The 17,879-nt window shown below is 37.8% G+C and overlaps 1 protein-coding gene across 12 annotated transcripts in view; it reads right to left on the bottom strand.

The window, feature by feature from the left end:
- Positions 1-17,879, bottom strand: part of PIKFYVE (phosphoinositide kinase, FYVE-type zinc finger containing) — a 78,748-nt gene that overhangs the window by 26,644 nt on the left and 34,225 nt on the right. For all 12 annotated transcript variants that reach the window (XR_010839194.1, XM_067026709.1, XM_067026714.1 and 9 more), the window contains 11 exons: positions 16,411-16,470; positions 14,656-14,785; positions 14,043-14,223; positions 13,136-13,210; positions 9,969-10,076; positions 6,639-6,779; positions 5,844-5,970; positions 4,448-5,607; positions 2,582-2,682; positions 1,323-1,394; positions 480-651 (listed from right to left, as the gene is read on the bottom strand). Coding sequence is in view for 11 of the 12 variants with exons in the window: in XM_067026709.1 (XP_066882810.1) it covers positions 480-651; positions 1,323-1,394; positions 2,582-2,682; positions 4,448-5,607; positions 5,844-5,970; positions 6,639-6,779; positions 9,969-10,076; positions 13,136-13,210; positions 14,043-14,223; positions 14,656-14,785; positions 16,411-16,470 (2,327 nt within the window). In the remaining variant the exon portion in view is untranslated. The remainder of the gene's footprint in view (positions 1-479; positions 652-1,322; positions 1,395-2,581; positions 2,683-4,447; positions 5,608-5,843; positions 5,971-6,638; positions 6,780-9,968; positions 10,077-13,135; positions 13,211-14,042; positions 14,224-14,655; positions 14,786-16,410; positions 16,471-17,879) is intronic.

Here is a 17,879-nt window from a genome sequence, read left to right as displayed (position 1 = left end):
ATGGTCTCTCATCTCTATGTCTTAAGATAGAAATGTTGACATAGACTTAAACTTACACAAGCATTCTAGCATACTGTAATCACTGTAGGTCTGTCTCCCCGGCTAGAGGACAGGAGCCTTACCTTGTTCTTCCTTCTTTCCTAGGGTCTAGCACAGTACCTAGCACCTAGGTGGTGCTCAATAAGCGTTTACTGAATGAATAAACAAACATAATGGAGAACTGTCAAGATAAAATCTCCATCTATTTTACTGGACATGGTACCTATGTTTTATATAATGACTGATAAATCCTAAAATGGAATCTTTAGGAAACAAACATTAAAGGGAACATACAGCACTAGAAGGTAAAATAAATAAGAGCCCAAAGACAAATACTAAAACCAAAAAAATAGAGGCCACCCTCCCCCCCAAAAAAGAACTATATAAATACAGAAATAAAAGATACTATGTGATATATTATAGCAACAGGGTACACTTACCTGTTTGCAGATTCTGCACCAGGAATAGGTGAGTATTGTATGCTGATATCCAGGTACTGGAGAATCCAACTCCTTCAGGATTATCTGCACACAGCCTTGGCCATGGACAAAGCGTCGAATGTGATGCACCATGGGGGTATCACAGAACATGCTAGGACACTGATAGGAAGGCCTTTGACAAAAAGAAAGTCCTCACATTAACCACGAAACCGAGGAGCAGTGTATGGTGAATCCTGGCTCATCAGGACCACTGCAGAGAAAGTGCAGCGTCCTCTCAAGAGCAAGGATGACTGGTGGATGATCTGCTCGCGGTACCACTCATCCTGCTCAGAGCCTGCAGCTGAACATCCTGCCTTCAACCACATCACAGTGATAGGTTCCACTTGTTAAGCGCCTTCTATCTGCCAAGTATTTCTAAAACATCATCGCATTTTACCTATTAAAACTCCTGACATTTGTGGAGCTTGTTAATACCTATAAAGGGGGCTGGTAAAGATTAAACTACTTGCTCTTTGTCATACTAAGTGGCAGGTGATAGCTCTAAGACTTAAACTGAGGTCCTTAGCTTCTCTTGCCTCTCACTTGAATCACTGTAAAAACAGACATCCCAAAAAAAGTCTGTGCGATTGCAGGGCAATTAGATGGGCAAACATCTGAGGAATGAACTGGAGAAGACATGCCGTGTTGAAATATGCAAGGATAACTTCTCTGTATAGTAAACCCTGGCATGTGGCATGAACAGGAAGGTCACACAAGACTGCTCCAACTCATGTTTATATTTAGGTTGAAATTCTGGGCATCAAAAAAGCATAAATGGAACATAAGGAGAAAACTGGTTCTTACCGGAAACAGTATCTCTCTAAAAATATTCCTAATGTGAGATCATTTTTTCCATAAAATTCCATTGTTACAATCCTAAAAGAAAAGATTTCTTAGAAACATATCATATGAATTACCACCCAGCAAAAGATATTTCATGAGACTCCAAACTGATACCTGTTAGATCTGCTTATAATACACTAATTAAAACAGGTACTATTCTTTTGTTGTTACAGGTTTTACCTCAGCTGACAAAACAGGTTTGTACTAGCCACACTACAGCATCGTATCCATTGCCAGTCACTAGTATCCTAGGAAATTATTTAATCAGGATGTACAAACTTTAATATTAAATGAGTAAAACTGATCTGAGTTAGGAAGAAGTAAAAGTTTCCTTTACAAAGCCTTAAACCCGGTCAATATAAAATGGGACTCCTGCCTCTGCTCTCTAATCCACACCATCACTGAGCACGAAGAGCTGCAGCTCATATTCCTCCAGGAAAGCCAATTCTTAACTTTATACCCAACTTATAAATGCCCACAAATAAGAGAGTTCAGCTATACATACCCTGTCGAAACCCACATCTTATATCAAGCCTTGACCTAAACTCCCAGAGAAAATTCCCATGGGCTCACCCAGCCCCAAGTCAGACTGCTAGAGCTCTACTCATGCTGGAAGAATCCCTGATCTCACTGGTACAAGTAAGTGTTTCTGGTGTCCAAAATTAAAATACAGAACACATTTTGTCATGCAAAGTACTCCAAAAACAAGCAGTTATGTTCTTTAGTACTTTTAAAACTAAACTATGTAATAACTAGGCTTTTGTGACTATCACTGGAAATAAATTATAACATTATAAAATGTGTTTCTATCAATCTACTTAGAATTAAGTTTTAGAATAAAACTTAAGACAAAAGACTGACTGCTTTCATGAAAACGATGCCTAAAGAAAACCTGCCTGATTTGTAAATGTTATCAAAATGCTTAAAACTAGCTTTTATGTATCAACTTTCTCACTTTTATAACTACAAATTTCTCTTCCATCCCTCACATCCGTTTTCACTCTCACTAAAGGTACTTTCATTTACTTCTACCCATGAACAAATACAAATTTCATCTGTAATTCACAAGTTCAAAAGTTCCATCAATTCACATATGACCAGCAGCACGCCATGCACCTAAAAACAGAGCCTAACAGCTGCATGTTTTTCAGACTTGCTGGAATTCTATCCTCAAGTACAATAGTGGGGGGGGTGCAGGCGGGGTGGGCAAGGAATCCTACCACGGACTGACACAGGCACTGGGAGCGTTGCTGGACTGGGCAGAAGAGCTGCTGAAGAGCACGCACAGTCTCTGGTGGTTGGCAGGATTCAGACAGTCCACCTGGAAGAGAAGGAACATCCAGGTGAGCACCCACAAGTCATAACGCACTCCAACCCCAAGGCCCACCTCCAACATCCAACACACTCCACTCGGTTTGTAAAGCCTCTGTCATCACTACGGGGGTTTCAGTGAAGATTCAAAACTACAAGACACTAAGTATAAGGAAGAAGAGCAGTTAGTTTTTAAGGTAAAATAATCCAAAAGGTTTAAGTGAAACGTAAAAATACAAATAGATGTCTAAATAGCTTGTTTTCTTAAATAGTCTTATTTTTACAAAACTACATTAAATTATCTTGGAAGTAAATCAGTAATTAGATATGCAACAGTCTGAATTGATAGCTGGATATAACACCAACCTGAGATACCCAGAAATCTAAATCCTGAGGTATTTATTTGTACTTTATACCTGTTTTTGATCATTACAAAGGTAACACCTGTCTCTGCTGAAATTCAAACAGTACAGAGGTATATGAAGATGTTCATGAAGTACTTAAAGCCTCCTCTCCTTTGATGCTGCCCCACCTCCCAAATTGACAAATTTGACTGTATGGTTAAAAACTATGTACTTTCGCTAGCTCATACACATAAACACACAAAAACACCCACATAAGTATACACAGGTGATTTCGGTCTTCTACAAAAAATGGTTTGATGCTACATATATTAAAACACAATTTGCTTTTTAACACGAGAAAATATATCATGGGTCCTCTCTGGGTCACTAAATGAGATCCAACTCATCCTTTTAACAGCAAACAATTAGAAATAATGCTTCAGTAAACACCCTTGTACATACACTATAATAAAATGTAAGCATCCTTATGCCAAATGCTTACTTATCTGCAGGAATAAGTTATAAAAGATAGGAATCCTAAATCAAAAATATATATGTACTCATGTAAATTTAAAAGACCTCCCTATCACTTTTAATAAGTTTACATAAATACATATAAACATAAATTTACTTAGGTTATTGTAAGTATTTTTCCATACCTCAATAACCATGGCTCTTACCACATTCTTTTTTGCCAATTTCATGTATTGAAAACGGTGTACCATTATTATTTAATCATTCCCAGACTTGTGAAAGTCAACATCTTTTTGTTTTAGTAACAAACTGTATTTCCTCATCTAGAGATAGATTTGTTCATTAGTTTTATTACCACCATTATCAATAATGTATCCATGAATAAATATTCCTTATTTTTTTAAAACACATCCATTTCCTATAATAAACTTCCAACCCTTACTGTCCTGCTCACTGCCGTTAAAAGGATCAAGGACGCATCACACTAAACCCAAGTCATCATGCCAGAAATTTTAAGCAGCTCCACACTGCCCCACTACCTCAGAGCTCCTCCTAGTTTACTGTGAGCTTAGCCTGAAACCCTCAAAATCCAGTTTCATTACATTACACTCCTATTTCATACATTTTAAAGCAACACAGAAGCCGAAAGACCTAGACCAAAAAAAAAAAAGCATAGAGGAAATATTTAATAAATCTGCATACAATTTGTCATATTTGATTATTTTTACCCTGCCATAGCAGAGATTTTCAACACATTTTTTTTTAAAGACGTGTATGTTAAGTAGATTTATTTATTTATTTGGCCGCGCCTCAAGGCATGTGAGATCTTCAGTTACCCGACCAGGGATCGAACCTGCGGCCCCTGCAGTGGGAGCGCGGAGTCTTAACCACTGGACGGCCAGGAAAGTCCCCAACATATTTTAAATTTACACAAGCACACAATGTGGTTTTGCTCACCTTTGTTGACCACACTGCATCACTTGTAATCAACCCTTTCTCTTCGTCACCTTCACTTTTGCTTCCGGATTTGCCACTTGAAGTACCCGATGCATCCTTAGAATAAGCGAAAGGGTCTGAATTGTTTTGCTGAATTCTTCCTCCTCTGGCCCGATAATCGGCCAGCATTCTCCCCAGGCTCTGGCTATCACCCAGGTGCTCGGCAATTCTGGTGCTCACTAGCTCGTGTGAGGGCAGGACTTGAATAGACTTGGCCTGAACACTTCCATTCATGCCCTGAACGCCAGAGAGATCCCTGAGCATCTGTTTCTTCCGCCTGCTCTCCATTTCTTTGAACTCTTTGTTGAGGAGAGGAGACCAGTAAACCTGCTCCGCAAAATAATCTCGGGTAGAGCATCTCATCCCCTTTTCAGTTAAAAGGAAGGGCTCCCGGAATGTGATTACTGGGGAGATACAGAGGATCACATCTTTCAACTCCTGTTTAAAGGTCAAAGAATAAGTCTTTCGTTTATCTTCAGAGGAGGTAACTTCCTCAGTAATATACAGGCCAGTGTCATCCTGTAGAGGGTCTCTAAAGGCTCTCATCTGGCTTTTGGGATCCTGTAGCTCCTCTGTTTGCTGCAAAGCCTCTGGCTGCTCACTGCCTATGGCATCCTGTTGGTCGTCTATATGCAGCGGCAGCAATGATTCCGGTACCGATGGAAAGAGAGCACAGGGGGCACCTGCTGGGCAAGCTGCTGTGGCATGCTCTTGATGCTTCGAAGAGGCAACATCCTGTGGCACACTTTTAGTTTCCTGATCACCCTTCTCAAACAGAATCCTTGGTTCTGGCAAACTGCTATCATCAGAGGGCAGAAAGTCCGGAGGGAAGTCAGGCTCCTGGGGGAGGGGACTTCCGCTGAATGGCTCTTGTGCAGCCCCTTCATCCTCCTGTCCCTCAATCAGAGAATGGAAGGAGGGGTTTGGTGTTAATGTAGGAGGCATAGCAAATTCATCCATGAGGAAGGAGATTTCTAGTTGAGAATGATAAGCTACACAGATCATAAATATTAGGATCTCCTTAACTCGGGCCAGCTCATAATCAGAGCCTCCTCTAAGCTTGATTGTACAGCCCAAGTGCTGTGGACAGCCTTCAAAAAACATCAGTGTTTTGGTCTGTTCTACAAATAAACAAACACAAGGTTAAGAAGGCTTAGGGTGGCAATCCAGAAGTCCAGACAGAATTCACCATCTTAACATCTACCAGAGAAAAACCCTTAAGTAAAACCACAGTTGCCTGTCCTCATTAACCACTGCTAATAGCTATTTCCTACTAAGTCAGCCTGATAGTACTGATGAATTTACTCATGTCCTCAGGTCCCCAATTCCAGGTAAATCTATACTAGAGATCACTCACCATTAGGCAACTGAAACGTCTGCATGTAAAATTTGTGACAGGTGCCCAGGTGAGGTTTTGTAAGCAGCTGGTCCATCGACATCACCAAATCACCTTGGGTCATCCGACTGATTCGTTCTAAAACTTGCTAGAACACAGAACAACATTATATTACAAAATTAGAGAAGAATAAAATTCTTAGAAAATTTAATATGAAAAAATAATAGGAACATATGAAAATGCCCTCACAATGAATTTCCTTGATTTTAATAATTAAATGACTTTTACTGACTCTAGATTAGTCTACACTGAAGAAATCAATATGTGCCTACTAAAACAAACCATACTCATATTAATGACATTATCAAAAGACATTTAAGCATCATGCACTGGCAAAGGGTACTGATTCAGGGGCGGAGAGTAGGAAGCTTCCAGGAGGGTGGGAAACTTCCAGAACTGACCTCTGTTCTGAAGAGGGTAACTTTTCAAGGGAGAGAACATTTTCTGCTACAAAATGAAGTCTCCACAAATACTACTTATTAACTAATGTCTATTACACCTTTGGTCTTGTAGAATCTATGATGAGCATTATATAACTCGTATGAGTGCTATATGAATCGTACTTTCTTCCAGCCTGAGATCCTCCTGTCTTATAAATAATGAAATTACTGCCATGCCTGTCCTACTTTCAATACATATGGCACAGCATAGAAATAAATAATTAAAGATCCCTGCATATCTACCATACATGCATACAAATTTACAAGCCGTGATTATTTTTAAATAATATAAAAATAGAAAAATAAGAACACTCACTGATTTTACATTAATGACCAAAGTAATGCCATGTTCCAGTAACATATCCTGGGCAATTCGAGATACCGTTTTCTCAACTAAAACCAATGTGGGCCGAACATCAACTATTCGCTGAACGTAGTTCTTCAAGAATTCCCTTTCCTAAGTAAGATAAATCAAAAATATTATGTGTGGTACAATATCTAGACATGTAAAAATATCAGGATAGTTTGACTATTAATATCAAACTCAGCCTAAGTTTTCTTTGCCCACAAACCACTACTAATAAATATTTCCTACTAAGTAAACACTGTATTACTGATGTGTTCACTCATTTCTCAGGTCCCCAGTCTCAGGTGAAACTATGCTAAAGATCACTTACCATTGCTATAAGCAAATTAACTCAAACACAACCAGAATATTTTTCATCATTCTAATCTACTGATTATGCTGAAAAGAGTTTCAGGAGAAATTTCATTCTCCAACTCACTAACTTTACTTTGAAGGATTTTGAATTCTTAATAACCTATGACATAAAAGCCAAGAATCCAATTAGCTAGCTCTCAAAGGTTATAAATAAATAAATAAATAAATAAATAAATAAATAAAAACCCTTAACCCTAAATGAAAGCAATTTCTAAATGTTTTTAATATAGTTATGAATTCCCCCTTTTACATTCTGAAACTAACCAGAATATCCTTTCTTTTGGGTATCTGAATAAATAACTCTATACAAATGCTATTTCAGCTACTTCCTAATTTCAATCTCCGAACAGGTAATATTCTACCTAGAACAGCTATAGTTAAAAATTAAAACATTTTTAATACACTTTCATGACAAAGGCTTACTTTCAAAGCAAATGAATATCGTAAATAATAACCAGAGTTAAAACAATATAATTCATTAATTGTTTCATAACATTTCTGGGCTCAGAGAGGTGACAATGGAACGTGGGAGCTCGTCTGTCACTTCTGCTCCCTATGCCCAGTGCCTTCTGAGTAAGACTGTGTTCATGGTCAGTGCCACCAGCAATGGACGGGATGAGCCTATTCCCTGCAATGAACCTGCCCTGTTAGATGGAGTATATTTCTTCTCACCCTTCTCTGTCTTACTGATAGAAATTGTACATTTTCAAATTCTCCCATTATTAACAAAATGGAATTTTTTTCCTTGAAATGTGTTAATTTCCCTCTCTGCTTATTAAATCGTTATTTAATGACATTTAAAATGATTTTATTTGTGCAGCTCCAATAAAGAATAACTAAAATAAGTTGATTTTTTTTTTTTTTTAAGTTTCTGGCCTCTGATACAGGGATAGCAAATACATTTCTTCTCAGTTGCAGCTCCAGTCAACTATTATGATTATACATGAAGCACCACGCTAAAGAGGGGTCCTGGGAGAGGCTCAGCAAGGAAAGAGTATCAGAAGGTAGGCCAGGAACACAATGGAGCAGTGGCAGACCAACAGATCTTGAGGGCCGACCTTATGAAGACAGTATGGCACCACAGGCTAACTATCTCTTTGCCCACTGTTTCTCATCCTCCTTTTTCTAACTGTCTACATTTCAGCTTCTTCTTTGATTGGTTATTCCACAATAAGTGGACCAAAAAAAGGATTTAAAAAAAAAGTCATATCAATTGATACTTTCTATCAATTCAAACTAAAAACTTTAATAGGTCAGAACTTAAAGATACAATAAACTATGTTTTATAGCACTGATGAACCAGATGCTTTAAATTATATGAATTAAATCATGTTTACTAATATACATTACCCAGAGCATACTTCTCTAACATAAAGATTTTAGTCGGTTAACCGGGTCGTAAGGATGGAGTTAAAGTAAAGCAGATAAATTTAAGTATAACTTTTTTGTAACTAAATATCTATGGATTCTGATTACTAGTTCATCAACTCCAAGACATAAAATTTTACACATTTTAACATCTCTGCAATTAGGATGCATCTTGCAATCCACGTGGTTGTGATCCAAACCTAGAAAAGTCTTTCACTGACACCTTCAGTGAGATCGAGGAAAGTCCCAGCATCACAGTAACTTAGATTCTATGAACGATAATTGTGCTTCCCCTTTTTCCTTATTTCAGTTGTCACTGAAAAGTCATAGTAAATACGAGCTAGAAGGAATGGTATAAATCCAGCTGAAAACCCTCACTTTTACTGATACATAGCTGAATTCCAAAAAGGAAACAGTCCCAGTTAACAGCGTTCCTTAAGCAATAGAGCAGTTTCATAACCCATGGTGCCTTTCACCACAATTCAGTTTTTTCTGTTGCTGTCTACAAATTCAGAACAAAAGTGATTGCTCTTACCACTCTTGAGAAAACGTACCTATCACGTATGAATTTTCAAGCAATGCTTTTCCTAAATGTTTCTGGAACTGAATGTAAGTGTTTCTGCTATAATAGGAATACACATTCCTGAAAACTTCCCATTTTGAACAACTACAAATTAATTAATAGCATTTATGGGAGAAAAGAGGTTGGGGCAGACAACTTTTAAAACCTATGTAACTTCATATTCAGACCACTAACAAGAATAAAAATTGGAACCTTGACAGAGAACTTGGACAGCCCAGACAGACAGCTCAGTGTAGCTGGAGGCAGCCTCAAGAGAAATTTAAAATGTACAAAAGCAAGTGCAATGGTACAATTGGAAATGGAACTCTGAACAGTGAATGCCTAAGAGCCATCCAGGACCAGGGGTTGCATCTCTCTAGGGAGAGAACTCTTCCAACAGGAGCTCACTTCTAATTTCTTAAAATAGAGTTAAAAGGGTTCCTGCCTTTATAGGAGCTGAGCTGAGGCTGATTTTCCTTCCAGCTGAGGGTTATAATCCTACCGCAGTTATTCTGGGCCTCCTCACTTAAGCAAAACCAGACAGAAACTGACACAACTTCCATCTGATGTTATTCCCTTTTACCAACTGTGTGTAAGCTACTTAGTGTTCTAGAAACACATGCTTTAGTAGAACAGACTGTATTAAAAAATCAGGTATTATCATTGGGAACCTGATTAAGTTAGAGAAATCCTTAAAGTAAATCCATGACCCAGGTGGGAAGGAAAAACAGGATTTGGATTGGCACTTTTTCTTCATATATTCCCAAAAAGTCATGTGTTGCCTTCAACACTTTGAAACTAAAAACAGTGACAGAGGTTTCGGTAAACTTCTAAAGTGGGATACATAAAAACATCTTTTATAATAAATTTTTTAAATGAAACAACAGCAATTAAGTTTGTCTGTCAAATTTAACCAGCTGGAATGCGTTATAAGAGCTAGCAAGCATCATAGTACACAAATATCCCTCCAGATTACTGTTTCCGTAAGTTCTTACCTGAAGCACAATAGGATCAATGCAAGTAAATTTAGTTTCTTCTCTGTAGAGATACTCAATGGAACACTTCAACAGAAGAATTTTGGGGTTTTTAATAGAAGAATTCATCTAAATAAATGAACAGTTTGTTAAAACTTTGAAGTTTGCACCTTATGGTCCTCCTTTAATCACAACTTTAAATTCACACTGTTCATAATTCCTCTTAAATTGATGGATCTCATTATATTCATATTAGAATACTCTCATTTAGTTCTTCTGTGGTATTCTCTTAGTTTTTTTAAAAGCAAATTATTAGTTTAGGGCTATGCAAAATTCTTCAAAAATTGGCTTCTTTTCTACTAATGCTATTTTACCTAATCTTTTATACTCTTTAACTATTTTTTTTTTAAATTTCTAATGTTGCAAGAAAAGCTATCCAGCCCTGGGTAGGGCAGAGAGGGGCTTAAAGACAGTCTACTCCACAAACTCCCACAAATCAGCAACTCTGAAGGCAGAATTTAACTTTTCTGAAATTCAAGAAGGGTAGATGAGGGAGAAAAGAATTAAAACACCCGATGAATATCTTTTTAGTGGAATAAATTTCCAAGCAGTCCTAAAGTTGCAAGCCAAATTGGGTAATAAGAAGTTAAAACAGAAAACCTTAAAGCATACCCTGAAGCAGTGACTCAAACAATATATCCTAACCACGCAACTGAAGCCACAAGCAGAACAGCCAGGGTTCTGCAATCGAAGTTTCCGACTGACCAAGCTTATCAGGGCCAAGCCAGTAAATGGTCCTGAAAATAGTGACTCATCAGCTGGGAAACTACATTCAGGGCTCTTTTAGCAACTACAAGTTAAAGACTACCTCTAAATATGGTCAGTGGAGCAAGACAGTCATTCATGCATATGTGTCTACCACACCCACGTAACAGTTTTTAATTCCGGAGATGAGCACAACATACCTACCTCTGAATTCAACAAAGACCATTTAATTTGATTTAAAGTACTACTTTGGGGACTTCTCTGGTGGTTCAGTGGTAAAGAATCCACCTTGAAATACAGAGGACTTGATCCCTGGTCAGGGAACTAAGATCCCACGTGCCGCAGGGCAACTAAGCCCACGTGCCACAACTACTGAGTTTGCACGCCTCAACTAGAGCCCACGTGCCGCAAACTACAAAGCCCACGTGCTCTGGAGCCTACGCATGACACAACAAACATCCCGTGCACTGCAACTAAGACCCGACACAGCCAAAAATTTAAAAAAAAAAAAAAAAAAGTTTTTTTAAAAAAATAAATAAAATAAATAAATCTTAAAAAAAATAAAGTACTACTTTGATGGGTAAAATGTTTTAATAAGACTCTATGTAGAAATATGAACTCTGGATCGTTGCTATAATATCAAATCCAAACATACTTTTTTCTCTTTGGTCACTAACAACTTTCAGGAGGCTTAATGACTTAAAAAAAAAAAAGTATTAGACTCTGCTTAGAAAAGAGTGAAAACAGGACTGCAGTTTCTCCATCTAGTTGTTCAGGCTTGAGATCTGCCTGAGCTCTCACTGTAACCAAATCAGTATCCTCAGAGGTGGGGTCAGGGTGTCTCTATGTTTAATAAGTTCCCTTAGTGATTCTGAAGCACAGCAAGGTTTCAGAACAGTGTTACAGATCAATGGTTTCTCAAAATATGAGAACCAATAAACGACACTGGAAACACCCAGAGTGCCTCCATTAAAAGCAGTCCCAGCCGAATGTGAATTGGTGCAGCCACTATGGAAAGCAGTATGGAGGTTCCTTAAAAAACTAAAAACCGAGTTACCACATGATCCACAATCCCACTCCTGAGGATACATCCGGAGAAAACTCTAATTTGAAAAGATACATGCACCCCAATGTTCATAGCAGCACTATTTACAATAGCCAAGACACGGAAGCAACCTAAACGTCTATCGACAGATGAATGGATAAAGAAAATGTGGTACATATATATACACAATGGAATACTACTCAGCCATAAAAAGGAATGAAATAATGCCATTTGTAACAAGGATGGATCTAGAGATTACCATACTAAGTGAAGTAAGTCAGACAGAGAAAGACGAATATTACATAATATCACTTACATGTAGAATCTAAAATATGACATAAATGAACTTATACACAAAACAGAAACAGACTCACAGACACAGAAAACAAACTTATGGTTACCAAAGGGGAAAGTAGTGCAGGGACGTATAAACTGGGAGTTTGGGAATGGTAGATGCAAGCCACTGTGTATAAAATAAATAAACAACAAGGTCCTACTGTACAGCACAGGGAACTATATTCAATATCCTGTAATAAACTATAATGGAAAGGAATATGAAAAAATATATATGTGTATAAAAAACTGAATCACTTTGCTGTACACTGGAAACTAACATAACATTGTAAATTAACTATACTTCCTTAAAAAAAAATTTTAAAGTAGTCCCACCCTTCCCACCCCCAATTCCCACCCCCCTAAACCTACTGAATGAGAATTTCCAGGGTTTGGACTTAGGGATCTACATTTTTAACAAGGTCCACAGGTGATCCTGATGCACACTACACTTTACTAATCAGTAGCCTTCAGAATAAAGTGAGATACAAAGGCCCTGCCTGCTTCCTCCAGCCCCATCTCCTGCCATTTCCCATCTTGCACCTTAGGATCTCAGAGTTTCCTTAGTCCACCAGGTTACTTCACCCTACTCTCTGTGCTAGTGCTAGAAAGGGCCTCAGGGTTGAAGGTAGAGATAAAAGGGGAGAAGGATAACAGAATTCCAGTGATAATTCTGAGCTCAGCCCTATGAGGAAGAACAAAGTTGTCAAATGGTAGGCCTCTGGAAGGACTCCAGTCTGTTAGAAAATCCTGCCTCCCTGAGATGCGGTGGAGTGAAGGGAGAAATGATACCAGTGTCCTGTCAGCCTGCTGGTTGGGAAGCCTTCTTCTGTCTGATGAGTTCCCACTGTACAAGTCCCAATCATCATCGGCTCTGGGAGACTCTCCCTCAACCCCCAAAATTTCACCCCTACGGGAGACACTGCTGCTAGTCACCCCTCAATGTCCAATCTCCTTTTCTTCCATGATTAAGGTACCCCCAGCTTGTTAGCTTGGCACATAGTCATAGTTTGCTGAACTTCACTGTTGAACTGAATCACATTACCTTTTTATGGGCGATATTCTTGGTACAAACAAACCCACTGACAACCACAGAATCAAACTTCTTTCCACCTGGGATCTAATGAAAAAATTAAGAAAACAATAAAATTCAATGATACATCCTTAGAATCCAGTCAAATGAATTCTATTATTTATTATTTATTTCCAAATAAGTACAAAAAGTTCCAGGATGCATTTCTTCCTTTCAACCAATAATTAATGGCCTCGGGCTCCCCTGGTGGCGCAGTGGTTGAGAGTCCGCCTGCCGATGCAGGGGACACGGGTTCGTGCCCCGGTCCGGGAGGATCCCACATGCCGCGGAGCGGCTGGGCCCGTGAGCCATGGCCGCTGAGCCTGCGCATCCGGAGCCTGTGCTCCGCAACGGGAGAGGCCACAACAGTGAGAGGCCCGTGTACCGCAAATAATAATAATAATAATTAATGGCCTCTTAGCATGATCATCAACACTCTAACATACTACCTGGTACTTGATGCCAGATGTCAATTAAGACCACTATTAAGTTACATATCATAGGTAAAAAATACAGGCAAAACTCCACTACTCTCTAAATAAAGCAATTACCCACTGCTTTTATTCAGAGCAGTGACAGTAATCTGTGGGAAGAGGCCTTCTCATAGATGACACATCAAGAAGAAGAAGCAAGAAAGTCTGGGTTCCCAACTCATTGCAAGCCCAACTTACCCCACACCCCCATTCACCTCTCACTTCCTAACAGTGGCTTCTATGACCTTTAAGTGCACTGCTAACAAATAGAGAAGGCAGAAAAACTTCCCCCTCCTCACTTAGCACCCCTCCTGGTAATGACCCTTTCAGATTACCATTAAGAGACAAATTACTATCAGGCCCATCTCATCAACTCCTAGCATTAGGAAAGCATTAGCAGAGCTCACTTTTTTGATGTGGACAAACTGACGGACATCCATGTCATCATCCCGGTTCTTGACATCAGGTCGGACTGTCTGAACAACCTGGCAGACTAGTGATACAATGATGTCCCTCCAAGATGGTGACAATGACTCACTATGGAGCAACTGCTGGAGTAGTGCCATCATGTGGTTGTGATTCGCTGAGCTACAAAAATGTTACAGGAAAGAAGTCTGCATAGTTAACACTGCCAGAGACAACAGTTTTGAAGATACAACATAGTCTACAAAGAAATAAGCACACTAATTATGGCTCACAGATGAGATCTCCTTGGTCAATTTTATTCTTTCTGCATATCTGCACCTTAATGATTTTTCACATAAAGAAAATCTGTGAATATCCTCAACTAAGATGACCCACTTAATTTGATTAAACTTTAACACATAAATGGGGACAGTGGGGACAGACAAGCACAATTTAAGACACTTTTTGTTCTATAAGAAATTTCACCAGAACAGGCTTTATTTCCTAAGTAACGTTAGTATTTTTGACTTTCTGAGGAAGAACTATGCACATGCCTATCAAGTCACTGAAGATTATAAAAATGGAGAATTAAAATTAAAAAGCTCACTGCCTTACAGCAACCTCTCCATGGCTTGTTTCTCTCCATTCTCCTCCCTCAGCAGCTCCAGGCTGTTATGATGCCAACCCAAAGGCGTGAAAGGCAGCTCTTTGGATTTTTCCTCAACTCGACGGTTAAATAAGGATTCTAAGTGTAAAATAAGAAATTATACTTCACTGTCACATTTTATACCATCTACTCATAGATTTAGAAATTGCCAACTTAACGTTTCTACATTTTTTAAGTTAGCCAATTCAATTCTTGGTGTAAAAAAAGCAAGGACGTGTTTAAATTCATAAATAAAAAAATGAACTCTGAGTTAGATCATCAATACTCTCAACAGACAAAATCAGAGACAGAAGTGTGAAAAGTAAATTTACATAAGCAACCAGGACTCTCAAGAAAATAATTATAAATACGGCTTCTGAAAAGCAAATAAAATGAGATTTTTTTTTACAGTCCTTTTATTCATTTGGGGACATTAACAGAACGAGGTGGTTAATTTGTCCTATAAAATCACAAACTGAAAACTGCATTCAGTAGAAGTCAGAATGCAAGCAGAACACGTGATAGTGTGGGTGGTGAACTTTAAAGAGAAAAGCTCAGCCCTGATACGTCTGAACCAGTACATGACAATATAGAAAGTCTACTAAGACAATCCTTTTAGTGTTTCTTTTTCAATACAGGAACAAAAGGCTTTCTTTTTAATTGGCAAAACTTTTACAAGTCAGAGCTAAAAATTAACTGTAAAGAAACTAAAACATGGTAAATAACAATTTATGTAAAATTTTGTTAATGGATCAAGACCAAAAAAATGATAATACTACATGCTTTGCAAAAAAAGATGCTCACTAAATGTTGAAAAATGTGACTGAAAAAATGGAAAGAAAAGAGGTGAGAAATGCTTACAAATATTCTCAAATCTTTCCCCTCTTAAAGCAAACTAAAGAAAGAAAAAACCTTTCAACTAAACATTCCAGCAGCTTACACAGTAAAGCAAGTGTCCACGTCAAGTGATGTACAAAAATGGCACATTTCAATTATTTAAACCCCTGGTCTATAAACATCTAGTTGAACCAGATGCTTGGAGGTGAATTTACACTGCTAAATTATGACACCAGCTGCAAGTGGCTGCCCTTGTACCAGCTTGCCCTACCTTCTCTCTTTTATGTGAAACCCTCCCATTATCTGAGGCCTAAGCTGTAGAGTGTTATGGACCAATTAAGTAAGTGTGTCTTCACTCCACAGCAAGCTAAGTAGGGTCATGGTTAGAAAAGGCTTGTACTTCCTCTTGTCCCCAGGGAAATGATCAGCAGAATTAGTTCTTTATCTCTTTATCTCTTCTGTCCACTTGTCTTCGCAATTCCACAGGGCAAGTAGCATCCTCAATTGGATGATATCTGCCTGTAGGTTTTTTGATAAGCTTGACAATCACTGATGATATGTATAACAATACTTAATACTATACTCATGATATAGGAAAGCATAAACTATTCATGCCTTTAAATGAATAAAATTCAAAATCTATTTAAAAGCTTTTAAACAATTACTTTTCAGATCAGAGACCTTCTTTCAAACCAAGTCCAAGTTTATATTTTTGCTTCTCAAAAGTCTCAAAGTTACTACACATATTAAAACCTGTGTTCCCATGATACTAAAATAATCAAATACATTGTCAATACCTACTCTGTAGCTATCAATGTGCTTGGCCCCAAGTATATCCCCATGAACAAAAGAGACACCATCCCACGTATAGCTTTTGATAAAATTACCTTTGATGAAGGCATCACTTATTGAGAGCTGTTGTCCTCCATTGTCAGAAATCAAATACTCTGCATAGCAGGGAGAGAGGAGAGAGAAGAGGAAGGAAAGGAGAAGCTTATGACTATAACATGCCAGCATAATTTTACAGGAAACACACCCACATGCAAAGTATTACCCATACTAAACCCATCAGTACACAGCCAAGTCACGAAAACTTTAGGCTAAAATGATGCTTTATAACTTGTTCTGCACACTTCGTACTAAACCTGATAGACTTAAATTAATAACTCAACAGAACCCTGAAACAGTAATGACAGATAATCTTTAACAGATCATTTTTCCCTTATCAAAACTGAACTGGTTTATGAAAACTGAGATCGTCAGTAATTTTCATGACAAGCCTAAAAAGTTACTCTTTTTCTCATGTACAACTGTATTATTTAACAAAAAATGAGTTCAGATAGAGAAGCCACCTCATAATACAATATAAGGTGGGGTTTTTTAAATTTCAGAATATAAGCTATAAAATAAATTAATACAAAAGTGACAATGGCAGGGAATAAAGATGTAACTCATAAGGATTTATATTAGTTTTTAGAGTTTTAATTTTCAAAAATTCTAACCAAATACTTCCAAATAGTTGCTGAAAGATAACTTCTGAACACACTGTGAATGTGTTCTTTTAGAGCCTTTAGAATAATAAATATTTTTCTTATAAGTGAAACTTACTCTTTATGTTTTCTCTAGGTCTGTGACCAAGCACAGCTCAAATGAGGTTCTTTCTACCTTGCAAATTTAACCACAATGCATTTTAAGCCCTTTAAAAGGTAAAGGTGCTCCACAAAATTCTTTGCAGGTAGAGTTTATTTATAAACAAATGGGCTTCAGAAGTCAATGTGTCTATAAACCAATATGCTCATCCTTCAAACAAGAAGTGGAGAAAAAAATTTTAAAAGTTCAAGTGTGCCATGTCAAATACAATAAAATCAAGTATTATAAGGACCAGTGAAAACAGATGTTATACTTTATTCCTATACCTCCTGCACAGAAATTAATAATGTCTACCCTTATTTGTTCAACTAATGTAGAGGCTTTACAAGCTTTACTCTTCATACTAAAGGATATATATATAAAATTCCAGAAGCGATGGATTTTCCCCATTTTATTATGAAAAAAATTCAAACATACAGAAAATTCTGTATACCCTCCACCTGGACTGAACAACTTGTTAATGATTTGCCATATCTGATTTCTCTCTATATGTGTGCTTTTTTTTCCAGACCATTTGAAATTACACATATCATGACATTTTACCACTAATACTTCAGCATGCATCTCTTAAAAATAAGGGCATTCTCCTCTATAGCCATAATATTTACACACTTAAGAAAACTGACAATTTCTTAATATCATTGAGTTAGTCCATATTCAAATTTATCTAACTGTTCCCCAAATGCTTTAATAAATGTTTTTTCCC

Source organism: Kogia breviceps, chromosome 2 (assembly GCF_026419965.1).
Source record: "Kogia breviceps isolate mKogBre1 chromosome 2, mKogBre1 haplotype 1, whole genome shotgun sequence".
NCBI classification, from domain to species: Eukaryota; Metazoa; Chordata; class Mammalia; order Artiodactyla; family Physeteridae; genus Kogia; species Kogia breviceps.
Note: the sequence above shows the minus strand (reverse complement) of the source record. Positions and strands in the feature narration are given on the sequence as shown.